General features: G+C 53.4%; 1 protein-coding gene and 1 long non-coding RNA gene across 5 annotated transcripts; one reads left to right on the top strand and one right to left on the bottom strand.

Annotated features, from left to right (window-relative positions):
* Nucleotides 1–455: 455 nt before the first annotated feature.
* Nucleotides 456–23,946, bottom strand: NELFA (negative elongation factor complex member A). 2 transcript variants are annotated; one of them, XM_060148883.1, is made up of 11 exons: nucleotides 23,647–23,946; nucleotides 8,253–8,424; nucleotides 6,799–6,960; nucleotides 5,290–5,379; nucleotides 3,744–3,874; nucleotides 3,585–3,654; nucleotides 3,321–3,409; nucleotides 2,434–2,545; nucleotides 1,442–1,725; nucleotides 1,253–1,352; nucleotides 456–1,146 (listed from the first exon to the last, which is right to left on the bottom strand). In XM_060148883.1, the coding sequence occupies exons 1-11, from the start codon at nucleotides 23,854–23,856 to the stop codon at nucleotides 962–964; spliced, it is 1,605 nt and encodes a 534-aa protein (XP_060004866.1). In that variant the 5' UTR covers nucleotides 23,857–23,946; the 3' UTR covers nucleotides 456–961. The 2 variants fall into 2 exon arrangements, with proteins under 2 accessions (XP_060004866.1, XP_060004865.1); XM_060148882.1 differs by lacking the exon at nucleotides 23,647–23,946 and adding an exon at nucleotides 8,655–9,011.
* LOC132520083 (uncharacterized) lies at nucleotides 23,556–26,253 on the top strand. 3 transcript variants are annotated; one of them, XR_009540461.1, is made up of 3 exons: nucleotides 23,556–24,390; nucleotides 24,549–24,631; nucleotides 25,223–26,253. It is a non-coding gene; the product is annotated as an uncharacterized LOC132520083 (long non-coding RNA). The 3 variants fall into 3 exon arrangements; XR_009540460.1 differs by having other exon boundaries at nucleotides 24,894–26,253; XR_009540459.1 differs by adding an exon at nucleotides 24,894–24,981 and having other exon boundaries at nucleotides 23,558–24,631.
* Nucleotides 26,254–26,640: the final 387 nt, after the last annotated feature.

Genomic DNA, 26,640 nt, shown 5'->3' with positions numbered 1-26,640 from the left:
CGCGCTGTGCCGCATGCGGGATCTTAGCTCCCCGACCAGGGACGGAACCTACGCCCCCTGCAGTGGAAGCGCCAGGCAAGTCCCGCTGCCAGTCACTTTGAGTCGCCACTCAAGCATCTGGCGCAGTCCCCTGACATCTGGGGAGAGGCCAACGTGGCCTTGGACGTATAACAAGTATCGCAGATAGTGCGTGTCGTTCCGATTTGGGGAAAAGGCTTTTGTTCCTGTTATAATTTGGTTCCCAAACCCCCGTTAAAGGTGACAGAGTCGGGAAAGGAAGCTGCAGACTCTTCTCAGCCCCGCAGGTGGTTGAGCCCCAGGCCCCTTTGACGTGCTCCCCACGCCCGCACCATCCAGGAGTGACCCCTGGGCTGACCCCAACGTCACCCACCCCAGAGAGGGGCTGGGGCCCCAGAGCAGAGAGGTCGAGCTGGCTGGAAACACAGCTCTGGTGCTTTTTCTTTAGAAAAGCTAAACTTTAATTAGGTAGTTTTTACAATGAAAACAGGTACCCAAAGACTGGTCTTAAATGCTCACAACGGTACAAAAGACAAATACAAAACCTGTGGGTGGTGAGCGTGTCCTGGCATTCCCCATCCCTGGGCACTGGCGGCCGTCCCCGGCCTGTTCTCAGACACACCAGGCGCCACCTTTGGTCCCTCAGCCGCGTGGGCGGGGAGAGGGGCTGCACGAGCAAGAAAGGCCCTCTCTCGCAGTCAGTGGGACTGAAGAAAAAATGAGAAAAGACGGAAGTCTAACAGGCAGAGCTGGTGCCAAGATTAGGAAGTTACACCTTTCGGGGCTAAGTTTAACATTCAGAACTGTAACACTGAATGCAAAAAAGTGTCTTAAATCACACAAAAGGGACCCATATTAAAATTTAGAAAATAAGTCCAAAACACCCCAGAGAAACTGAACCCAAAGCTCAAGCGGGCTGGGCCTCGGTGGCACGGCGGCGGCCCTAGGACGCGTTGGCCATGGGCTTGTACTTCTTGAAGCGCGTCCACTGGCCCGTGGCGTAGTTCATCTCGAAGACCGTGTCCACCAGCATGGTGGTGCTGCCCTGGCCGTCCGACTTGGGCAGGTCCTCCGTGTGCTCGCTCAGCTTGATCTGGATCACGTCGCCCTGCTCCTGGCACGGGTTCTCTGAGGGGGGCAGGGGCCGCTGGGCAGGGGCCTGGGGGCGCGGGGGCGTCCCCCACCCCCGCAGGACCCAGGCCCCCCCACCCCCCAGGGCCGGCCGCAGACCCACCTCGGGAGCCAGCCATGAAGCCCAGGATGAGGGCCTTCTCGGGCCGTGTGACCTTGTTGGCCGTCTTGAACATCTCCTGCGCGGCAAACATCTGCTCTCTCTGCAGTGGAGGAGCAGGGCTGGGTGCTGGGCCCCGGCGCCCCTGCTGTGGGCGGGGCCGCACACACACACCCCGCCCCACACACCTACCGTGAGCGACAGGTTCTTCTTGGGCTGCTGCTGGGCGGGGGGCTGGGCCTGGGCCTGGGGGGCCACCATGGCCACCGGAGGCGTCTGGGTGGCGGGGGCGACGGCTGGGGGCGTGGTGGGCGTCAGGGGCGAGGTGGGCGCCGCGGGTGTGGGCGCTGCAGGGCTGAGGCCGCTGTTGTACAGGGGCGCCCTCTGCTTGAACTGTGCCGGCAGCGCGGGGCTGGGGGCGCTGGGCTCCTCGGGGGGCCGGCTGGCCTGCAGGCTGGCTTCCCGGGCAGGCGGGGCTGCAAGCAGAGCAAGGCCTGGGGGGCGGCCGGCAGGGCCAGGGACCCCGCCTCCGAGAGAAGTGCCTGGGCCCTCCTACCCGCAGCTGGGGTGCGAGCCCCGGGCGGCACCTCTGGGCACGGGGCCCACGCCCCCGAGAGCCCCAGCAGGGAGCCAGAGGGCTCAGGCCTTCCGAGACCAGCAGGGAAGACGTCCAGGCGCTAATGGGCTCCTGGGCGCTGGCGAGGGGACGGAGGGCTGCTTCCTGGAGCCCAGCAAGCCTGCCTGACCCCCAGGCCCTCTCTGGCCACCCCCTCCCCGAGGCCAAGCTCCCCCCCGGGCAGGCGACGCTGAGCCCGGGGAGCAAACGCCTCGGGGCAGAACCCACGGATCCCCCTCCACCTTTCCTTCCGCGCCTTCTTTCTCAAACTAGGGCTACATGAGGACCCTGAGGCACTGTAACCTCAGCAGCCCCCCTCCCGCTCACAAACTGGGCCTCACACCTGGCACCGCACAAGGGAAGGGGCGCTGCCTGTCTGGCCCCGTGAAGGGCAAAGCAGCTGAAACCCCTGGGTTTACTTCTTGAAGCTCGTGCTGGGCAGGAGGGTCTTCCGGCCCCGGCGGCACCAGCAGAGGTCCTGACACCCAAGGAAGCACCACGTGGGCGAGTCCTGGGAAGATGCTGCTCCCTGCCTGGTGGGTGCTGCCTGCTCTGGGTGCCCGCTCACCTGGCGGGGCCTCGGAGCTGGGGATGTAGGATGAGGCAGGGACCACACTGGGCGTAGCCGGCAGGTAGCTCGTGGATGGCAGCGCAGGCTCGTTGTTCAGAGACCCGAGTTTCTAGAAGACAGAGACCATGGTTCCTCTCAAAAGCAGCCCGGGGGCTCAGCGTGAGCCTCTCCCAGTCCTGGATGGGGCCGGCTCCTCTGTGGGCCTCAGCGTCCCGGCCCAGTGTGAACCCAAACCTCCAGCCCCACAGGAGGGCCCCCACCCCCGGGAGCAGGACTGGGGGCACTGCTGTCCCCAGGGATGGAGACTGCTCCAGGCCAGGGGCCCCGCGCTCAGCAGTGCTGGACCCCAAGCGTCCGGCCCTGCCGCCGCCCCCATCCTGGAGCTGCCTTGTTGGGAGGGCGCAGGGTGGGGCGAGGCTGTCCCTGTTTGGTTAGGGACCCTCCCAAACCAGCCATCTTTGAGGTAAGAAGAAATTTTTTTTTTTTTAAAACCACAAAAGCATATGAGAAAAGGAAGACACTCCTTTCAATAAAGTAAGAAAACACAGCTCTGCAATGAGAAGTTTCCCACCACCCAGAAATGACAGACACAGGGCGCCTGGCTGCCCAGCCCCTCCAGGCAGGCCGCACCGGCAGCGAGGGGCCTCCCGCAAGGCCGCCCTACCACCCCTGCGGGACGGGGGACGCCGAGGAGCCCTGAGCGCGTGGCGCTGTCCAAACCTGGGCCCGCGGGCACGCCAGCGCCCCGCCGGCGCCACCTCTTCTGCGTGTGTCCACGTACATACGTGTGCGTCCGCGCATGTGCTCCCACGGAACGTGCCTCCGCGGCTAACGCTGGGAATGGGGGCATGTGCTCCGGCCGCCCGCGGCCCTGCAGCCCTTACCTGTGTGGACACCAGGCCGGCCGCGTAGTCGGGGGTGGCGTTCTCCACGACCGTCTCTTCCTTGGCTGGCTTCTCCACCGCCTCCGCGTCTGCGGGCAGAGCACAGGCCTCAGCGCCCCGGGCGGCGGCCCTCCCGGCCCGAGGCGGCGGCGACTCTGAGGACAGGTCTGCCCCGCAGGCTTGCCCCTCTCCAGCCGGAGGCGGTCTCCGTCTCGGTAGACGAGAGACCAGGGCCTCCGCGGGCGGACGGGCCCCAATACGCACCCAGGGTCTTCCTCCTCCTCTTGGCCTCCCGGCCGGCCCCGACCATATCCAGCTCGGAGATGTCGAGGAGCTGCCGACACAGACAGAAGCCCACCCTCAGCCCCACGGAAGGAGCGCGGCTGGTCCCGCGTGGGCGGGGCTGCCAGGGGACACGCCCACCTTCACGCCCCTCTCCTTCCGCAGGGGCGTCCTCGACGGCGGGATGGCAGTGCGGTTCCCCGCGGGGCTGAAGACGCTGGGGGCGGTGGGGCTTCGGAAGGGCGCCTGCTTCGGGATGCCTTTGAGCGGGGCTGCGGAGAGGACGGGCCGTCAGGGGGCCTCGCGGAGCGGCTACTCCGCCACCGCTGCGTATTCCGCTTGCCTGTCTCCGCCAGAGCCACCCCTGCTGGCCTGCCAAGTGCTCCCCCAGAAGTGCTGCGCCTCCGCGAGGGCAGGTGCCAGGGGCACCTCCCCGTGCCCAAGCACCGGGGCATCGGGTCGGCCTGCCCAGAAGAGCACGCCGAGGCAACCAGCGACACCACAGCCAAACTGACGTCTCTGCCCAAGATGCCAAACCAACAGAGACGCCACACCCAGTCCTTTATCACCACAGACAGGACTCTCAGCTTCCACTTCTTTCTTGCACCTCGGGGTTAACAGATGTGTTACAGGCTAGAGGCCCCACGCTGCAGCCAGAATCACCCTCCCTCTTCCCCTGGGCCCGGCCCCTCATCTCTCTCAAGGGGAAGGCACCTGACACATGAGGAACGCCTCCTTCTGAAGGGGGCCTGGCCCCTTCCCCAGGCATCCAGTGCCTCCCCATTCCTGCCACTGGGCCCCGCCCCAGTGCTCAGCGAGCAGACACCAGGGCTGACTCACACCAAGATCATGTACGGCGTCCCAGGCCCGGTGCACAGGTGGCCCCTTGGCACGGCCAATGGGACAGGGCAGGGAAGCAGGAAGCACCCCTGAACCGCACCGTGGGCACGCTGGGTCGGGGCGCCCGGCCGGAGTGTGGGAAGGAAGGTGAGGGGAGCTTTGTCAGGGGGACTGGCACGTGGGGGGCAGGCAGGGACATTACAGCGAGGGCCCCACCCAAGGCAACAGCGGGCCCTGAGGAGACGGGGCTGGGCCCCCCCCAACAGTGCTGAGTCGGCCGACACCAAGACGGCAGCTCCCACCTGAGTGCTGTGGGCTGTGGGCCCCGCAGGGAGGACCCCCACGAGCCCCTCAGGCTCCCGTGGCAGCCTGGCTGCTGCTCTCACCGACCCACCTGCCCTGTCCGGTCGGCCCTGGGCCTGGGCAGCGTGGGGTGGGCAGGGAGCAAGAGGTGCGCTCCGGCCCCGAGGGAGGGACGAGGGCGCAGACCCGACGACACGACGGCGGCCCGGTCAGCCTCGAGCTTGTAGAGCCCTCGCCCCACGGAGAACCTGGGGCCGGCACGGGGCCGCAGGCGGCAGGACCTGGGGCGGAGGCGGCGGCCCATGCCCTCCACGGCCATAAGGACGAGCGAGAACCGAGACTGAGCGTCTCCCTCCAATCCCGGTCTTTCCTCATCTCAGGCGGAGCCTTCCGGACCCTCCGTAAGCGGAAGAGACCCCCTCATTTCACACAACAGAGCCGGCAGCACCGCAGGGCCCGTGGCCCAGTCAGGTCAAAGTTCAACGACTGAGCTCCCGAGGAAGGGCGAGCCCTCCCCTCCGACCCCGCAGCGGCCCGGCCTTACTCGTGGTGTCCATCTTCCGCAGCAGCCCCCGGCCCTTGGCATGGAAGGGCACCCCCGCACTCCTCTTCAGCTGCTGGGCGGTCTCGGTGGCTGTAAGACAAGGTGGCCTGCGTCAGCGCCCACCGACGACAGCGCCTCCATCCGTGGGATTTACAAAGAAGGTCGAGTTGCAAGGACTGGAGCACAGACGCTCGCTCGTCTGCTTTCAAACGTTACAACTACGCTTTCTGTGTAGGGCAGCGGTCCCCAACCTTTTTGGCACCAGGGACCGGTTTCGGTTTCGTGGAAGACAACTTTTCCTCGTACTGGGGTTGGCGGGGGATGGTTCAGGAGGTAATGCGAGCGGCGGGGAGCGGCAGATGAAGCTTCGCTCGCTCCTTTGCCCGCTGCTCACCTCCTGCTGCGCAGCCCGGTTCCTAACAGCCCGCGGTCCCGGTCCATGGCCCCGGGGTTGGGGACGCCTGGTGTAGAGAACTACACTTGCAGCAAGTAGGGCTCTGGCGGCTGCACCTCCCGGGGTGGGGGGGCGGGAGGGGCCCCGATGAAGCGTCCTCACTGGTGGGTGGTCGCCTGGCACAACCTCACCCTTCCCTTCACAGAAGCATCAACGCGAGGCAGGAAACAAGCTCGGGGAGGGACGGGAGCCCCACGCCCACCCGGCACCAGGTTCTGCCATGGGGGGCTGGGGGCAGGTGCCACTGCTGACCGCACGGAGGGGCCTGGGAGTTGCCCAGGGGGCTGGGGGCCCGGGCCGCGCACTGCCAGCTCCATGAAGCCACAGCGCAGTGCTGACCCCAGGACGCTGTCCATCTGGAACCGAGAGTCACGATGGCTGCTGTGTTTTATTGGGATTCTTTGAAAACGGGGCATTTATACGGGTTATTAATACCAACACCATAACCACTTGCAATAAAAGTTCTGCTACCAGTCAAAGGAATCCATTTCCTGGCCTTTTTCCGAGCAAGTATCTTCCATGTACATTTTAGAAACCACTACTTAAAAAAACATGAACAAAATGACCAAACAGCTTTAAAGTCAAATTGAGATCATCTGCAAGAATGAGGCAGGGCTACAGGAGTTAGGACGCAGCCTCTCCAATCTCTTCCAGGCTGCCTGTCTCATCACCCGTGTGACTCAGTTGGTAGATTTCATTTTTGGAACAAAGATTACAAATACTTTAACCTGAAAATTCGGAAGTTTCTAAAGTAGATTTTTAGAACACACAGTTCAGCGTAGCAATCAATAAATTTCTAAGAAAAAAAGAAAAAAACTACGTAGAACTCTGTCTTTAAAAGACAGTTAGGTACCATAAAACCTAAAAGAAATCTAAAAATAAAAACTACAGACATAGGACAAAAGCATGATTTGCTCGGCAGTCAGTTTTCCCAAATCTGCTGGACCTTCCAGGCCGGGCAAGGCAGCCCCCGCTGAGGAGGGTCCCGACGAGTCCCCGTGCGCCCTAGGCCAGGCGCACCCGCCCCACACCCGCGTGCCGACAGCGGGACTCACATTTCTGCAGGAGCTCGGCCCTCAGCGTGGCACTCTTCGGCTTCCTTTTCAACTGAAAATGTTTCACTGGGGGAGTGAGGGGCCCAGCGAGGGTCGTCAGGGCGTTTTTATTCAAGTACTGGCACTCCAGCGGCAGCATGGCCGACGCCTCACACTCGTTCACTGCTCGTTCGAGAACCAACATGTTAGGAGGTGCATTTCCCTTACGCAGGCCCGATTTTCACCGCTAACGTGAAAACGCACAGTTTCCTGTTTATAGCAGTGGAGCTTCTGCTTCGATCTCAGAACAGAAAACAAGTATCCACTGCCTGCCTGCCACAGGCCAGCAGTCAAGGCCACCAACCTGGGCCAAAGGTCAAGGGCAGGACAGGAGGGCTCCGCAGAATCCCTGTGGGGCTTTTTAAAGGCAGAAGCACCCGGCCCCACCACAGATGTCCATCAGCTACGTTTGGAAGGGGCTCTGTGCACCCCTAGAGCAAGCGCCGTAGGAAGGGGAAGCCCGGGGCCATCCCGGGTTCCCCCTCAGTCCCCACGGCCCCCGCGGATGGTTTCTCCTGGACCCTCTGAATCCTGGCCCCCACAAGAAGCACCCAGGCACGTTCCCCAGGTCTGTGGGTTCACCAGGCAGTTAGAGCTCGGGAGAAGGCCCTGGGTGGGGAGCACAGACCAGCGCCACCGCTGTTCTTCCTGCCCCCGGGAGGCACGCCCAGAAGCCCCTGGGCAGAAGACAGAGCAGGCCCCTCCCACCAGAGAGAGGACACCCAGGAGGGCGTGGACCTGTCTGGACCCTCATCAAGCTAATCACCAGGACAGAAACATCTTGGGTTTGCGTTCCAATGCTCTGGAAGCATCCATGTAGCTTGTGGGCAGTTACAAGTCAAGCGAAAGCCTACCGAGTAAAAGCGATCATCTCACAGTTAAGAGGAGGCACTGGCAGCCACCCCTGGGGACGGCCAGGCCACCGCCCCTGCGGGACCGCAGGGGCACAGGTTCCATCTTTAAAGGGCTGCAGTTCCAATTCTCCAAACTAGGAGAGGAATTCAGGGAGGAACAGACCTTCCCATCTTTATATGTTCTAAGTGGTTTTCAGTTCGTGTTCCAGACAAGTAAACTGCTGATATTTTCAACACACAGTTATGAGCATCTACTCCGTGCCAGGGAATGTTCTAGGCTCTGAGGGGGCAGAGCCCGTGCCCTCATGGAGCTGAGTGCGGAGAGGGGTGCGTGAATGTGAAGGATAGAGCACGTACAGTGAGGAGGGAGCCTCTGGGCTGCTCCTGTCAAAGACTGGCCAAAAGCCAGCCAGCAGCGCCCGGGGCAGGGGTGCACGGATACAGCCAGCACGACACAGCACAGCGTGCGACACTCTCGAAGTCAAACTCATGTTACAAAAGAGGGTTTAAAGGAAGACCCATCTCCCTCCGCCCAGCGTAAAGCAAACACACCCAACCTACCCTTTTCTCTAAGTTCTCCTAAAATATCTTGAACGTTGGGATTCTGCTCTTCGAGGTCAAGGTTAAGAGATCCGGTGTCAGGAAAGGACTTCAGAATGTCGGCCACCATGAGAACCCAGGGGTCCGAGTCCAGGGTGGCGAGCTGGATGATCTCTGTGAGGGCACCTTTCATCTGCCGGGAGAGGAGAGATGGCAGTCCTTGTCGCCGACCCCACCCTGCCACCCCTGGCTCAGGTCTGTGGGGCGCACCTTTGCTCGTTCAGACACAGGAAGGAGCCCCCTTCAAGCCCGCCGGAGCTTCTGCGCGCACGGGGCGGGACCCAGTCTCTTCAGCCACCGCCCCCATGCCGGTCCCGCCCTCAGGAGAGCCCCCCCCCGCCCCGCCCCGCCGCATGCCCACACCTCGCCGGCTGCTCCCGCATCTCCCCATCGCCTCCGGGTACAGCGGCCCGGCAAACAGAAGGGCCGCCCAAGACGGGGGGCCGTTCCCGCCCCCTGCTGGGGAACCTGCCACTGGGGCGTCTGGGGTGTGGGGAGCACCGGGGTGGGCAGGCCAACGCCGCGGCTCGGCACCTGCGGCGGCTGGGAAGGGACTGGGTACGAAAGGCCGCCGGGAGAACAGGGGCAAGTCCCCGCACGCCCCATGGCCATGTGACGGGCTCACGTGACAGAGGAGAGCCCGCAGGAGGCCGGTCCGCCCCGAGGACCTGGGGGACCTGGCTCCGGGGACAGGCCGTGGCCGGCGTGTCTGCTGCGCTCGAGGTGCCGCCTCCTCCCACAGCTGCGAGTAGCCACAGCGGCCCGCGGTCGCCGCTGCTTAAGGCCCCGACGCGGGCCCGAGCCTGAATACGGCCCCGCTCGCACCTGCCCTCTCCCACCCGAGCTCCTGGTCCACCGTCACCCCTCACCTGGCAGCTCCCCCTCGCCTGCGCTGGCCCATCCATCCCCTCAGGCTCTGGCTTAACCCTCATGCCCAGCTTCCCGCCACCCTCAGGAATCAGGATCCCCTCACCTGCCCCGGAAGCCCCGGCCCGCCTGCCCCCAGCGGTGGTCCAGACAGAATGCCTGGCTGAGCCCCGCATCCCCCCCCCCCCCGCGCATGCGCAGCCGAGGCCGAAGCGTCAAGGCTCCGGCATTCCCGCCTGAGGCTGGGCGCCGCCCCTTGGCCAAGCACAGGGCCCGGGGCCAGCTGACCCAACTCTAAACGCCTGTCTCTTGAAATACACAGAAATAAGTTCTCTTGACGTGTGGCAAAAACGGTAAACGCTTATTTATTTTTTAACATTTGTGCTGGGGGCTTTTTTGATGTTTTAGAAGAATGAGCCCGTCTACCACCTTCCCCCCTGTATTTAGCTGAGCTATCAACTCTTTCCTACATTAAAAACAAAAGGCCAACAGTGAGAAGCCGGTGTACCGCAAAAACAAAAACAAAAGGCACGAAATGAAAAACAATTTTATCTGTCACTTACTATGAGTTAAAGAGTGAAAACGTGTCCCTGGCAAACTAAAGTTATGTAAAAAACATAACAAAGAAGCCCCCCCCATACCTAACTCTCAAACTAAGTACCTCCACCCAGATGGCAGGCTGCACCCTCGGCAGTCACCCCAAAGCGTTAGGAACGAGAGACACACACACACTGCGCGTGAGGGGACGCCCAGGTGCTGGGGAGGGGGGAGCCTGCAAATGGAACTGAGGTGGCCCAGCAGGAGGAGCTACCTCCCACGCCCCAGCCCAGAACTGCAGAGGGCCAAGGGGCAGGGCACCTGGAGCCCTCTGACGCTGCCTGGGGCAGGGCGCAGGCTGTAAGATGGTGCAGCCATTAGAGAAGCCATCTGGCGCTTCCCCAGAAAGACAAACAGGCAGCTCCCTGGTGGTCTAGTGGTTAGGACTCTGTGCTCGCACAGCTGAGGCACGGGTTCAACCCCTGGTCGGGGAACTGAGATCCACAAGGCCGCACGGCCAAAATTTAAAAGAAAAATGACAAACAGATAACCACGTGAGCTAACAACTCCACTCCCAGGTACAGACCCGAAAGAACTGAAAACGTATGTCTACCCAAAAACTCACACGTGAATGGCTGGCTGTATTGGTAACAACCCAAAAGTGGAAGCAATTCCAAGGCCATCATCTGATGAATGGATGACCAAAATGTGGTTTATCTATACAACGAAACATTATTTGGCAATAAAAACACACACGACGTGACAATGTGATGAACCGTGAAAACAGGAAGCTCTGTGAAAGAAGCCAGACCTGAGAGAGCACACGCCGGATGGCTCTGTGCGTGTGAAACGTCCAGGACAGGTCACCCACAGGCCCGGGAGGTGGGACGGTGGTCCTGGGGCTGGAGTGGGGACAGGGAGTGGCTGCCAGTGAGCTAGGGGTTTCCTTCTCAGAGAGACGAAAACGTTCTGGTATCAGGTAGTGGCAATGACTGCACAGCACTGTGATGTACCATAACCACTGATTTGTACACTTTGAAAGAATGAATCCTATGTGAATATCTCAGTTTGAGAAACTGTATGAGGAAAAAAACAGGGGGCCATAAGGCAAGCTTAGCCAAAGCCCGCAGACGTCTCCAAAGTTGGCGTCACACCTGGGCTCCTGCCTGGAGGCAGGAGTGTCCCTGGCCCTGGCTGGGCACCATGTTCCCAGATGTCAGAAGTCCGGGTGCCCAGGAAGCACAGCTGAGCTGTCTCTGGAGGGGGCAGCCTGGCAGTGGGCCGGCAAGGACAGGCCTGTGTCCAAGGGATGGTCCCTGTCACCTGGAACACGGCTCTGGCCCTCCCTGACACGGAGCTCCTGTAAAAGCTGGGCCAGGAAGCATGTGCTTCAGTCCAGAGGAGTCACAATAGTGGAGGAACCAGCAGACAAGGAACCGAGAGTCAAACGGAAAGAGGACAGGACAGAAAACACCAATAACCGCTAGACACGCCTCTACTGAGCACACGATGTTTATGACCAGGTAGAGCACCATGAATTTTTAAACTCTCTCAAATAAGGACATAAAGCAGAGAAATGAGTTCAAGACACAGCAAGACAACAAGAGGTAACAAAATCAATAAAAAGACCATACCTCAAAACAGACTTAAGACGTCACTAAATCTCTAAGAATGCATTATAATGACAAGGAGCCCCCCAAAATGCTTGAATGGATGACAAGGTGTATGGATGTCATCTTTATGGTGTATTGACAAGGTGTATTGTCATCTTTATGACAATACCATAAAGACGGACACTTTCCCTCATAAGTCTAGGGTGACCCCACTCAAGTTGCAGAAATATTTTCTTCACAGAACTGGACAATCTGATTCTAAACTTCCTATGAGAAAAGCAATAAACAAAAATAAGAAAAAAAAATTTTTTAAGGTAACAAGAGAAAGATCGATTTTACCACACATTAAAATTACAAATGCCACGTGATTAAATACGTTCCCTACCTCTCACTTTATTCCCAGATAAACTTCAAATGCATCAGATTTCAATTTGAGAAATGAGACTGTAACAGCACAGGAGAAACCACAGAAGTCTCTCTTTTGTACGACTGCTAAGGAAGAAGCCTCTGTAGTTACGATTCTAAACCAAGGAGCCACAAAAGACATGCATTTGAATTTTACTACTTAAGTATGTTTCCCATGGAAAACCACCAAAAAGCTCCAAATTCCCTAAATTAAATCAAGAGAAATGGCAAACTGGGTGAAAAAAATACTTTGCAACTCCTATCACAGGCAATTAAAAAAAAATGCACACATATATGAGTGTGTATATTTTATAGATGTCTATATATATAAAGAACAAACACACATATATAGAGATTGATCTTACATGTCAATTTTTTAAAAGTTTACCACTAGAAAAATGATTTAACACTTTAAAACATGCAAAGGATGCTCAGCCTCATTCAACATAAGAGAAATGCAAAATAAACGGAGGAGGAGATACAATTCCCACTTCAGGGATGGGCAGGGCGGAGCCGGGTGGCCCCTGCTGGCCCGCCTGGGAGGACGGGCATGATGGCGGAGGGCTTTGTGGCACACGCTCCTGAGTCCAACCATCTCAGGCCGAACCCCGAATCTGTCAGCGCTCCCAGGACAGCCTGGGGGTGCGTTAGCAGCAGTGGCTGCAGTCATCTGGGGATTCGGCACTCGGAACAGCGTCTGGCAGGAGCGAGAACACCTCCCAGGGAGCAGGCGACCACACACTGACAAGAACTTCACTGGGCATAACCTCTACCAAGTTTATTTTATTTATTCTTTTAAATTTTTGGCCGCACGGCGCAGCTTGCAGGATCTTAGTTCCCCGACCAAGGATCGAACCCACGCCCTCGGCAGTGAAAGCATGGAGTCCTAACCACTGGACCGCTAGGGAATTCCCTCTACTAACTTTATTTTAGTGATGCTCATCACAATTTATGACCTATGTGCTTTTGCCTGAGCAATTAGCACTTCCAAGAATTTATCCTCTGGATTAGAGATCTAAGTGCAAGACGCGATACTGTAAAACTCTCAGAGGAAAACATAGGCAGAACACTTTTTGACATAAATCACAGCAATATATATTTGGATCCATCTCCTAGAGTAATGGAAACAAAAACAAAAATAAAGGAACCATGAACAAAAAGACAACCTACAAAATGGAGAAAATATTTGTAAATGATGCAACCAACAAGGGATTAATCTCCAAAATATACAAACAGCTCATAAAACTCAACATAAAAAAAACCAAATCAAAAAATAGGTAGAAGATCTAAATAGACATTTCTTCAAAGAAGACATACAAACAGCCCAAAGGCACATGAAAAGATGCTCAACATCGGTAATTATTAGAGAAATGCAAATCAGAAGTACAATGAGGTACCACCTCACGCCGGTCAGAACGGCCATCATCAAAACGTCTACAAGTAATAAATGCTGGAGAGGCTGTGGAGAAAAGGGACCCCTCTCCTAAACTGTTGGTGAGGATGTAAACTGGTGCAGCCAGTTTGTGGAGGTTCCACAAAAAACTAAAACTAGAGCTACCATATGATCCTACAATCCCACTCCTGGGCATATATAAGGAGAAAACTCTAATTCTAAAAGGTACACACACCCCAGTGTTCACCACAGCACTACTTACAACAGCCAGGACACGGAAGCAACCTAAGTGTCCATCAACAGAGGAATGGATAAAGAAGATGCGGTACATATATACAATGGAACATTACTCAGACATAAAAGCAATGAAATAATGCCATGGATGGACCCAGAGATTATTATACTAAGTGAAGTCAAAAAAAGACAAATATTATATATTATTTATTTGTGAAATCTAAGAAAAATGATACAAATGAACTTACACACAAAACAGAAATAGACCCACAGACATAGAAAACAAACTTATGGTTACCAAAGCAGGGAAGGGAGAAATAAATTAGGAGTTTGGGATTAAAATATACACACTACTATATATAAAAGAGATAACCAACAAGGACCTACTGTATAGCACAGGAAACTCTACTCAATATTTTGTAATACCCTATAAGGGAAAAGAATCTGAAAAAGAATATGTATGTATGTGTGTATGCGTAACTGAATCACTTTGCTGTACACCTGAAACACAACACTGTTAAGTCAATTATTAATATATTTCAATAAAAATAAATAAAAACTACAAAAAAAGAAGAAGAAGAATTTATCCTCTAGTTACCTTGCACACCTGAGAGAATTCACTGCAGCAAAAGACAGGAAACAGCTGCATGTCCACCAACGGGACGGGAGACCAAGTAGATAAAGTAGGTCCTGTGAGGCAGGAAAAAGAATGCAGCTACGGCGTGGGCACTGGTGTGGAAGCATCACCAAGACGGAGCTGCAATTAGCGTGAATCTCTATAACGCATCCATCCTACACACACGGGGGCCCCTCCACAAGGGCCTGGCAAAGGGGGGCATTAGGGATACAGAGACACATAAGACACACGACCTGGTCTCAACAAGCTCACAGGTGAGCACTAAAGAAACTGAGAACTCACTTGTGTTCACAAAAACCTACTGCTACAGGTTACACTGTGCCCCTTCAAGATTTGCTGGAGTCCTTACCCCAAGGACCTCAGAATCTGACCTTATTTGGAGACAGGGCCTTTATGGAGGTCATCGAGTTAAAATGAGGTCATTCAAATGGGTCGTAATCCAACACAGCTAGCATCCTTATAAAAAGGGGATATCTGGACAGAGATGAACACACACAGAGGGAAGATGACGTGAAGGCTCCTGTGGAGAAGCCGGTCACGGGACTAGAGCAACGCCCCTACCAGCCAAAGAACACCTGAGGCCACGAGAAGTTCGGAGAGAGGCATGGATTTGACTCCTGGCCACTCAGAGCTGTGAGACAACACACTTGCGTTGTTCTAAGACATCTACTCTGTGGTACTTTACTGCAAACTAATACAACTACCATGAGGCAACTGGACAAGATTTTACAAAAACGTTTGAGGAGAAAAAAAGGGCAGGTTAAAGACAAAAAAGACCACTGTTATGAGCTGAATGTTTGTGTCCCCCCTCAAGTTCACATGCTGAAACCCTAATCTTTGGGAGGTGACTAGGTGTGAGGGCTGGGCCTTGATGAATGGGATTAGTGTCCTTATAACAGAGCCCCCAGGGCAGGGCTCGCTCTCTCCTGCCGCTGCTGAGCACACAGCCAGAAGGCTGCCATCTGCAAGCCAGGAAGAGGGCCCTCACAAGAAACTGAATCAGCCAGCTCAGACGAACAGTTCATCGTGGGCTTTCTTTCCGTCATCCAAAATTGTAAGAAAATAAATGTCTATTATGTAAATCACCAAGTTTATGGTATTTTTGTTATGGGAGCCTGAGCCTTTAGATGAAATAAAATCATCAGTGAGAATCCTGCCTTTAGCACTCTGGTGGTAACAAGCTTTTATGGGTCTCTGGGGGGAGACAGATGCAGAGTAAGTGAGGGGCTTCCAGTTCTTGCCAAGAGGGCAGACTGGCGTGGGCTGCTGGAACACCACACACACAGACACACGTGGCACCGCAAATCCACAAGAAAAGGAGAGTTGGCTTGCATTTCAACACATGGCTGGGAACCCTGGGCTCAGAACAGAGAAAAATAACACCTTCTCCCCATCCACCCACACCCATGAGGTGTAGTACTGAGGCATTAGACGTGGATCTCTGAACAGGAGAGCTATAAAGTGAGGAGAAACAAAAGCAGCACATTTAATGACTTCTTAAACAAAACTTCAAAACACAAACCATGAGCCAAAAACATATTACTGTGCATTAAAGGAAAGGTGATGAGCAAATGGGAAGTCTAGCAGGCAGATGGATCTGTAATGTTCAAAACCAGCAGTGTTGCACATTAAAATATACAAAGAGGCCCCGCAAACCAACAAGAGGATAGCAACCCCAATAAAACACAGGCAGGTGTTATTAATGGGCAACCTACAAAGAGGAAATCTGAGACGGCAACGAACCCAGCCCCAGATACCTCAAGTGAACTGGAAAAAAACCCAAATGAACACACCGCAGCACTTTCCAACCACTGATTTGCAAAAGCAGAAAAGTGGACAAGGCCAAGTGCTGGGGGGTGAGGGAGATAGCACAGGTGCCCACAGTGCGGGCACGCAAATACCTTCTATGACCCAACAATCCCGCCCCTGGGCATAGATTCCAAGTATGTGTTCACAGCCATCCACGGGTAAGGAGCTTTGCGTCACAGCATGACTGCTGTTGTGAGCTGGGGGCAGCCTGCTACCAGGGCTGAGGGCGGCATGCATGGGGGTGGCAACAGCCGGGGTGCGGCTGAGCAGGCCCACGTTTCTGTAAAGGGCCAGAGACTGACTGTTTCAGGCCCTGGGGGCTACGCAGCTCTGTCTCATCCTTTTTCACTAACCTTTAATAATGCTCAGAACATTCTCAGTTTACAGACTGCAGAGAAAACAAGCCACAGGCCTCAGTTTGCCAACCCTAGGGTTAGATGAACGCAACACAAGTGGATGTTAAAAACACATTTTGTTTACAAACACTGAGATATGTAAGACAATAGAATTTATATCAATTAAAAATACATGCACCCCCCCACCCCAATTTGAGCAAACACTTTACCAGAGAGGCTCAACACCTTTAGTCACCATGGAAATGTAAACTGAAACCTACTAGAGTGTTTGCATTAAAAAAACCCACCATGCCCTCCACACTCCTCTGGGGATACTGAAATGATACGGGCACCCTGGAAAGCAGTCTGGCAGTCTCCTATCAGGGGCCTGCCCGTCCTCTCCCAGGCGTCTCCTCTAGAGAAATGGCGACAGTCCACACAAGGACCTGTCCATACGTGTAAACACGTCCATTCAGAGGGACACTACTCGGCAGGAAGAGTTACGAGCTACTAACACACATAACACAAGCGTGAACTCAAGATAAGGATGCTGAGCGAAAGCCAGACAAAAACAGCACTATTAATATAACATTCCAGGAAATGCCAACCAAGCTATGGAGACAGAAAGGAGATCGCTGATTACTCAGCAAGGGAGAGGGACAGGAGGGTTACAAAGAGGCAGGAGGAGAATGCTATCTTCACTGTAATGGTTTTACAGGTGTGCACATGTCACACTACACTTTCAATATGTTTATGTCAATTATACTTCAAATGAAAAAAAGTCCCTAAAAACAATACACATCTTTAAAGAACACTCACAAAAAAACACGTAATAGAACAGAACAGGGCAAGTTGCCACCTATGGGGAAAGTGGAGTAGGATGTGGGAATAAAACAGAGAAGCTAAACAGAAGAGACTTTGAAAGGAAATCAGTAAATAAGTTTAACAACAGAATAAGAAAGAGACGGAATAAGTCCGATGCTACCCAGATCATAACAGGCAGGAAAAAAAACGGCTTGAAAACACCAAAGAGGCTGCACAGAAAACAGAGGGAAGTCTCCCACACACCTGACTGGAGATTCAGAGAGAAAGGGAACAGAAACTGGGACCAAGGCAAGGTCTATAGAGGAAACTGTTAAGAATTAACAGATGAAAGATAATCACAATTTCAAGAAGCCCAACAGACTTTGTAGGATAAAATTTTAAAAATTTTTTCACCAAAACACATCCTAGGAAATTACAGAACTACAGAGTGAAGCCACTGTCCTGGGCCAATGGGCCCAAGGCCCTCAGGGGCAATCCTATGGCCTGACATCAAGTTACTGACTCGCTGGGACCACTGGAGTCCCACGCCAGAGGCACTATGGGCACCTGACCACAGAAAGGAAATGACTGAGGTACTTGACTCTGGGGGACAGTGGAGTTTAGGTAAAATTCCAATGAAGTGGCGAGTCTGTGTGTAAAAGGTCAGTGTCAGAACTGTCAGGTGGACCTGGTCCAGTTTCCTTAGAAACAACAACAGTGAGAGACGTGGGTGTCATGCTCACACACCCCTTATCCGAGCCTCTGCACCTGGGCTGGAAACTGAGGCTGCTGCTTTGTGTCAAAGTGTCTTAGATCCTCCAAGCAAAAGTGGGGTGTTTCACTATTACTGATATGACTTTAAACAGCAGTTTCCGAGAGTCTGTGATCTTCATTATTTTAAAATTTTATTTATTTATTTATTTTTGGCTGCGTTGGGTCTTTGTTGCTGTGCGCGGGCTTTCTCTAGTTGTGGTGAGGGGTGGCTTCTCTTGTTGCGGAGCACAGGCTCTAGGCGCATGGGCTTCAGTAGTTGTGGCACGTGGGCTCAGTAGTTGTGGCTCACGGGCTCTAGAGCGCAGGCTCAGTAGTTGTGGCACACGGGCCCAACTGCTCCGCAGCATGTGGGATCTTCCTGGACCAGGGCTCGAACCCGTGTCCCCTGCGTTGGCAGGCGGATTCTTAACCATTGCGCCACCAGGGAAGCCCAAGTCTGTGCTTTTTAGACCACAGAGTTTCTCAGTGAATAAGGCAGCCATAGTGATTAAAGGGCATGCTGTGACAATTCACAACTGTGACATGTCCTTGGGGAAACACTGTTTCTTATTCACTTGGCAGCTGGCCTGACCTGTTACCCCAGGTGATAAATATGTAGCTATCCCAGTCACTGATCACTGGAATCCCTAGGCTTCCCACAGCAGTCTCATGAGTTGGATAATTTTACATATTAAAGAGTTACCTCAGGCAGCCCTAAAACTGTCCCCAAAACTTCCTTTGGTGGCAATGCTAAGGACTTGGACAAGAGGGGTCACTGGTTTTATCAGTAGCAGCATTTACAGGTTCCTCAAGGCCCTTTCAAATATAGCTAAAACATGAAGTCCGTATTTACATTTTACGACACTCTGTAGTTAGCAAAACACCTCATGTACATTGCCTCCTGACATCATTCTTACTTCCTGGACCAAATTCTAAATTCTTTGAGAGCAGGGGCCCTAAATCACTTCTGTGCCCCTCACTGAATAAACTAAAATACTGGACCATTAAAATCTCTTTTCCTCTTCCCTCCTTTTAGTTAACAACTGTTGCTGACTTAGCTTTTAAGAGAAATAGATACATCACAAAACAAGTGAACTGGTTTCGAGATTTCATTAAGAAACTCAAGTTGTAGCAGACGCTGTGTACGATGTTTACTTTTATATGTCCCGGCCAAGGGGTCAAAAGTTATTCTTGGTGTGTCTATGAGAATGTTTCTGGATGAGATTAACATCTGAATTGTACAGACTGCCCTCCCTAATGTGGATGTCCCTCATTAAATCAATTGAAGACCTGAACAGAACAAAAAGGCTGAGTAAGATGGAACTCCTTCTGCCTGACTGTTGAGCTGAGACTTTGGTCTTTTCCAATCTTGGGACCTGGATGAAATACTGGCTCTTCTTGGGTCTCCGACCAGCTGGCTTTTTAGACTGGAACTACACTTTAGCTCTCCTGGGTCTCACGCTTTCTGGCTGCAGCTCCTGGGACTTTTCAGGAGGCTTTTGTGAGCCAATTCCTTTCAATAACAACCAGCATCTCTCCCCGCCCCCCCCATATGTTATATATAGGCATACGTAAGGTACACACACTCCCCCCCCATGTGTTATATATAGGCATACGTAAGGTACACACGCATCCTATTTGTTCTGTTTCTCTGGAGACCCCTGGCTAATACAGTGCAGAACACACGCAGCCCAGCCATCTAGTCCCCCTGTATCTATGGTCCTATGTAAAAAAGCTTCATCTTCAGAATGTTATCCCCTAAGGCATCAGACCCTAAAGAAAGATAATTAAAATAGCTAAGTGAATTGGGATGTTTTGGAAAGTTTGTTTTGTTTTGTTGTTTGACAACTGAATATATACTAAAAATGCCTTTCAGAAAACTAAATTATCCAGAATGGCCTAGTTCATTTTCAACCTAGCTAAGCAAGTTCTTCATTATAATTTCTTGTAATGCAGACAGAATCCAAGAACAAACTATGTATTTTAAAAAATCAATGAAAGAAAGCTGGTACACCTATATCAATGCTGGACAAAAGCAGACAGAACATTACCAACTACAGAGACCACTATCTAAAGACCCACGGTTCAGTTCACACGGCAACAGTAACAATTCCAAACTTGTGAGCACCTGATAACATCACCTCAAAATGCAGAAAGCAAAAGTTGATAAAACTATAAGGACTGACAAATCCATAATCACAACAGAGATAAACACATCCCCTCATTAACTGATAAATTTTTTAAATCAGTAAGAATACAGTAGACCTGTACAACACGATGAAACGAATTTGACCAAATGAACATATACTGCGCAATGGATCACAAAACTTGATCATAAAAATGCTTCTGAAACTCACTTGCAATGTTTACAAAAACTGACCATCTATTTTGCCATTAAGCAAATCTTAAATTTCAAATGACTGAAATAATATAGACTATATTCGCTGACAAGCACTCAATCCAGCTAGAAATCACTAGTAAAAACATAACTAAAACCTCCCTCCCTCCAATGTATGGAGATTAAGAAACATTTCTAAATTACAAAAGGGTCAGTGAGGAAATCATCATAGAAATTACAAAATATTGTGACTTGGTAATGAAAACACTATCAAAACTCGTAGGATGCAGTGATTAGAAAATAACCAGGACTTCACTGGTGGCGCAGTGGATAAGACTCCGTGCTCCCAATGCAGGGGGCCTGGGTTTGATCCCTGGTCAGGGTTCGAACCCTGGGTTCGATCCCTGGTCAGGGTTCGAACCCTGGGTTCGATCCCTGGTCAGGGTTCGAACCCTGGGTTCGATCCCTGGTCAGGGAACTAGATCCCACATGCATGCCGTAACTAAGAGTTCACATGCCACAACTAAGAAGCCCGAATGCTGCAACTTAACTCCCAGTGTAACCGAATAAATAAATAAAAATAAATAAAATAACCTGTGGGACCTCCCTGGTGGTCCAGTGGGTAAGACTCTGCACTCCCAATGCAGGGGGCCCAGGTTCAATCCCTGGTCAAGGAACTAGATCCCACATGCATGCCGCAACTAAGAGTCCGCAGGCCGCAACTAAGACCCAGCACAGCCAAAATAAATAAATAACCATTTTTAAAAAAATGATAAGAGAATGTTATTATCTACTTTATGCTAATACATTCGAAGTTTTAATAGGAACTGCCAAATCACTAGAAAATATATAATATCCAGAAAAGTTTACTTACGAAGAACATAAAACCAAGCATCAACACTAAAATATGTTCCCACAAAGAAAATCCAGGCCCCCAGATGGCTTTATCACTAAGTTCTACCAAACATTTAGAAAGAAATAATTCCATTGTTAGACAAACTTTCCAAAGAAGGGGAAAATAGAAGATACATTACCACTCCTTTTATAAGGGTAGCATAACTTCAACACCAATATCTGACAAAGACAGTCTGGGAAAGTAAAATTAGAGGTTAATCTCACCCATGAACACAGATACAAGATTCCTACACAAAATACCAGAACAACATAATCCTACATATAAAATGACCGAGTTAGGGATATGCCAGGTTGGTTAACAGCTAATGCTATTCTGGGACCTCCCTGGTGGCGCAGTGGTTAAGAATCCGCCTGCCAATGCAGGGGACACGGGCTCCATCCTTGGTCTGGGAAGATCCCATGTGCCGCGGAGCACCTAAGCCCGTGCGCCACAACTACTGCGCCTGTGCTCTAGAGCCCGCGAGCCACAACTACTGAAGCCCACGTGCCTAGAGCCCGTGCTCTGCAACAAGAGAAGCCACCGCAATGAGAAGCCCGCTCACCGCAACAAGGAGTAGCCCCTGCTGGCGGCAACTAGAGAGAGCCCGCCCATCAATGAAGACCCAAGGCAGCCAAAAAACAAAAACAAAAAACACAATGCTATTCTGTAAATGTGGCAAACTATATGTCAATAGACATTACAAACATTTGATAAAATTCAATATTCATTCATGTTCACATCTACTACAATTGTTACCCCCAAACCGGGTTCACCTCTTGATGAGTGTTGAGCCAAAAGACACAACCAAGCCCCAAAGAAGGAAGGATGTATTCCTTGCAGCCAGTAAGGGGAACAGCAGGATCTTTCCCAAGCCAAAAGTGAGGACGTTTTAAGCTAAGGGTACATGCACATTCATGAGGGGGCTTTGGTGGTTGACGGAAGTCACATGGCTCAATGTCAGCACTCCATCCTCCGCCTGGGTGGGGGTCTTAGTTCTTGCAGAACTCAAAAGATGTGTATCAGATTATTACTTACATCCCTGGAGGAAGAACTAGGACTCTGCTTTATCGCCGAACTACCATTTCTTAACGGCTTTTCCTTTGTTCCTGCATTCTCTCACTTCCCTTAAGATCCTTAATTACTGAGACCTGTTCAAGGGCAAGCATTGTGGCCAGGCTTCGATCCCAACACGGCTTCGGCCAAAAATGGCTTTTTCTTATTTAACGTTTTGGCCGTGAACTCAGGACAAGTATGGTTAATAAACAGGTTATGCGGGAGACAAACTTCCACCCACCCCAGGCCAGGTTCTTGGAGCACTCTGCACAGGAGAAAGACTCTGTATAGGCGGAAGGCAAAACTGGACATCTCTGACAAGACAACAGGGAGTTCCCTCCCCCGGCGCCCCAGCAGGGAAGCATATCCTAAGAGTACACCTGCTTAGATACGGCTAAGAGCTTCTGTGACTCTGAAGGCTCCATGGAGAAAGCTAAATCAATCACAACTGGAAGAAATCTGCAACATACACATCCGAAAAAAGGCTGCTATTCAACATTTATTTTTTAAAAAACTCCTACAAAGCGGGAATTCCCTGGAGGTCCAGTGGTTAGGACTCCACCCTTCCACTGCTAGGGTTCAATCTCTGGTCCGGGAACTGAGATCCTGCAAGCCGCGCTGTGCAGCAATAAATAAATGTTTAAAAAATAATAATAAATAAAACTCCTACAAAGCAATGAAAAAAATACATGGGGGGAAAATTTTTTCTTGAACAATTAACAAAAAAGAACATCAAATAATGAATAAGCACATGAAAAGATGCCCAACCACAGGCATACTCAGAGAATGGAACACTATTCAGCAGTGAAAATTACACCACAGCGGGGCCGCAGGTTGGATGAATGTGTCAAGGTGTCAACAACACGAAGAAGACAGACACACCCACATCACTCACGCGAAACACACGATATGATACCGTAACATTAAGTTCAAGCCAGGCAAAATCAAACTGTACTGCTGAAAAACGCCTATACAACTGATAAATCGCAAGGAATGGCAAAGAAGTGATCACCTCCCAAAGTGAGCGAGGGGAGAGGGCAAGGGTTGTGACCCGGCACAGGTGGGGGAGGTCTCTGGACACAGCTTTATTCTGTTTCTCTTGTACACGTTATATATAAAAAAAACAACTATCAACTATAATAACGGAGCAGTCACTGCGACAGTAGTTGGGGAACGTTTAAACAACTACGGCGCCTCAACATTTTGAAAAACTACTTACTTTGCGCACAAAGCGACACAATTTACCGTTAAGGAAAACAAGCAGAGAACAAGTCGGACAGACCCACTGATGAGAACGATGCAAAAACACGAGCGTGTGGCAAGAACCCAGAGCGCAGGGTGACCGAACCGGGTGGGTACCCCGACAGGTGAAAACAAGAAAACCGAGGTGGGAGCTGAGCCCGAGGCGGGCCCCCGACAGCCCGACCCCCCTCCCCCCGTCCGGGCACGTCGCCCGCGGCTCCGACAGGTGCAGGCGGGCAGCTAGGGCTCGCGTCCACCGCGGGGGGGCGGTGAGGAGGGGGAACGGGTCCGCGGACTGCGAGGGTCCGAGGGGCGGGAGGGGGGAGGGGAGGGGACGGGAGCGGGGGAGGAGGGTCCGCTAGGGCCGGCGTCTCGGGTCCCGGGGAGGCGCGGCCCCGAGGGGGAGGCCGGCCCCGCGGCCGCACCGCCGCCCGCCTCACCTCGTCCACCGTGCGGCGCGGGAGGTGCAGCGTCCCGAGCAGCAGCTTGAGCTTCACGGCCGACGAGAGGCCGTGGAAACAGAGGCGGATGTTGTCGATAACCGCAGCCGTGAGCAGGGACGCGATGCTGGGCGGCGCCCACAGCTCGTCCGTGGCCCCCAGCTTGTTGTGCAGCCACAGGCCCGTGTCGCTCTCCCGCATGGACGCCATCTTGAGGGGGAAAAAGCCGGCCACCGCCGAGCCGGCATCTTATGAGGACACCTACGCGCCCGCGGCGAGGACCCTCAACATGGCTGCGCCCGCAGGGCGAACGGCGGTGACGTCACCAGAGGAGGCGGGGCCTCGGAGAGACGCTTCGCGGCGGCGCGAGGACCGGCCGTCGGCCGCCGTAACGTAACATGGCGGCGCCCGTGGCCGGATCTCGAGGGCCGCGGAAGATGACGTTAGCAGAGGAGTGGGCTGGCTCGGCCGACCTACGCCCCCTTCAGCCCTGAAGTGGACGGAACCCCGACGCGGCGGCTGGCGAGAGCCCCCGCCCCTCCACGGACGGCCGCCGGGGGGCGGCCAGGACGCCGGCGTCCCGCGCCGCTGGGAGCGAGGTTGTCGAGGTCAGAAAGACATTTAGGGAAATATTTGCCAAATAGAGTCGGGTGGGGTCCAGTTCTCGTCCGTTCCCTAGACAGCCCGCGTGCGCTGACCACCTGCGACGTGCCTGGCACAGTTCCAGTTGCTGGGGACACAGTGGTGAGCGAGTCGGGCCCAAACCTTCGCCCTTGCGGGGTCGGCGATCCAGAGGAGGCGGGCGAGGGGACCGAGTGACGGGAGTGCCGCATACCCTGCACATCAGGCCTGCAGGCTCCTGGGCGAGCTTTCTCAAGCCTGGCAACCTCTCTGGTACCCAGTGCTTTGTCCCAAGACAGGACTGAGTGATGACGCCCGCGGCTGACCCGCGTCCTCGGGCTTAGCTGCAGGCGACCTTCTCCAGGTACCGCGGCCCCGCACCTACCGGGTCTGGGCCTGCCCTTTCCAGATGCCAGAACGGGGTGGGGGGGACACCAGCGGTCCGGCCCCCAGGGAGTCAGCCCTGCCTTGGGAGGCGGTTCTTACCAGCCACAGACCCCAGCCAGACTTGTGCATAATCAAGGACAGCACAGAACTGGGGCTTCAGCCCACAGCGGTGCCCTCTCCCTGGAGGGAGGCAGCTCCTGCCTGGCCAACCCCTTTGTTCACCCCTTTGTTCCCCGCAGGCCGGCTTCCTTGCCTGCGCCCAGAGATCTGTGTCATAGCGCAGAATCGGGCTAGTACCTCTTGTGGATGAGGACAGCAAACTTGGAGGTGCTCCCAAGCTTGTTGGCAGACCGAGAGGGGTGGGGACTGGTGTACCAGGCGTGGCCGGGGCCCTTTTCCGAGGAGGGCACGCTGCCCCTCAAGTGAAAAGAAGTCGCATGCAGTGAGCAGGAGGAAGGGTGCCCCAGACAGGGGGCAGCTCGTGGTGCAGGGGGGGCCCCCAGCCCGGCCTCCTGGTTCCTCCCGTCCCAGCCGCTATGTTTCTTCCTCTGCCCCCTTCCGCCCACAGCTTGGACCCGAACCTCATCATCTCCGTACCTGTGTACGAGCCCCCCTTCAGATTCCCCTCTGCCACCAGAGCCACAGCGCCCGGCCTTTGCACTTCATCCAGACCTGTGAGGGGAGAGGGTCAGGGAGCACCCAGTGCCTCACCCGTCTTCAGGTACCTGGGCGGTGGAGAGGTCAGCAGTCCAGACCCTTCCCGTCAAGCCTGCTGTCCTCCGAGATTGGAGTGAGGCCCGACTCTGCTTTTATTCTACTTGAGTCGGTTTTTCTTCCTTCCGCCAGCAATCCCGAAGCCCAGCACTACGTGTTGAAACTGTGTCCTGATGTGTGTGTCAGACATAAAGTACTGTTACGTGTATGTTGGTGTCTTTGGTGGACAGGTGCGATTGTGCTGATCTTGTATCCACATTTTAGCTTTCCATCCCCCTAGATGAAACCCTCACCTCGCTTCCAGTTGCCCCACCCTATGGACAGTCTACAGTGAGGACCCTCCTACAAGGCCCTCTCAGACTACATGTAAGAGTCTGGGAGGTGCATGCCCCAGAGTCGGGGTGTTGGCCAGAGGTCACCAGGTAGTGTTAAAGAGGGCTGCTAAAAGTTCTCTAGGCGGACTGTGCTGGTTCACTTCCCACAGTTGACACAGGCTTGCGAGAGCCAATTGCTAAATTTTCAGGAATTTTATAAGCTTGTCATTAAACACTGCCATTGTTAAAAATGTAACTTCAGGGCTTCCCTGGTGGTGCAGTGGTTGAGAATCCGCCTGCCAGTGCAGGGGACACGGGTTCAAGCCCTGGTCCGGGAAGATCCCACATGCCACAGAGCAACTAAGCCCGTGTGCCACAACTACTGAGCCTGTGCTCTAGAGCCCGTGAGCCACAACTACTGAAGCCTGTGCACCTACAGCCCGTGCTCCGCAACAAGAGAAGCCACCACAGTGAGAAGCCCGTGCACCACAACGAAGAGGAGCCCCCGCTTGCCGCAACTAGAGAAAGCCCACGCGCAGCAACAAAGACCCAATGCAGCCATAAATAAATACATAAATAATAAAATAGAAAATACATGTCCATACAAAGACTTGTATGTGAATATCCACAGCAGCTTTATTTGTAGTAGCCAAATACTGGAAGTTACCCAAATGTCTATCAACGAGTGAATGCGCAAACAAATTGTGGTTTTTCCACACAATGGAACACTGCTCACCAATAAAAAGAACGCACTATCGATGCACCCAACGACATAGACAAATCTCAAAAGAATTTTACTAATTTAAGGAAGACAGACAAAAAATAGAATATATTGTATGATTCCACTTACATAAAATTGTAGAAAATGCAAGCTAGCAACAGAAAGCGGATTGGTGGTTATCTTGGGGGGAGGTGCCCGTGAGAGGCGGGAGGGGAGATTGCAAAGAGAGATGAGGGT

This window comes from Lagenorhynchus albirostris, chromosome 4 (assembly GCF_949774975.1).
Source record: "Lagenorhynchus albirostris chromosome 4, mLagAlb1.1, whole genome shotgun sequence".
Taxonomy (NCBI): Eukaryota; Metazoa; Chordata; class Mammalia; order Artiodactyla; family Delphinidae; genus Lagenorhynchus; species Lagenorhynchus albirostris.
This window is presented reverse-complemented; position numbering and strand designations above follow the sequence as displayed.

Bases quoted from the DNA above. Each gene is read 5' to 3' on its own strand.
- NELFA (XM_060148882.1), bottom strand. From the start codon at position 8,903: ATGGCCATGGGGCGTGCGGGGACTTGCCCCTGTTCTCCCGGCGGCCTT. The intron at 5,380-6,798 runs GTGAGTCCCGCT...CTTGTCTTACAG, and splicing joins GGCCGAGCTCCTGCAGAAAT to CCACCGAGACCGCCCAGCAG. The intron at 3,875-5,289 runs GTAAGGCCGGGC...TCCTCTCCGCAG, and splicing joins GCGGAAGATGGACACCACGA to CCCCGCTCAAAGGCATCCCG.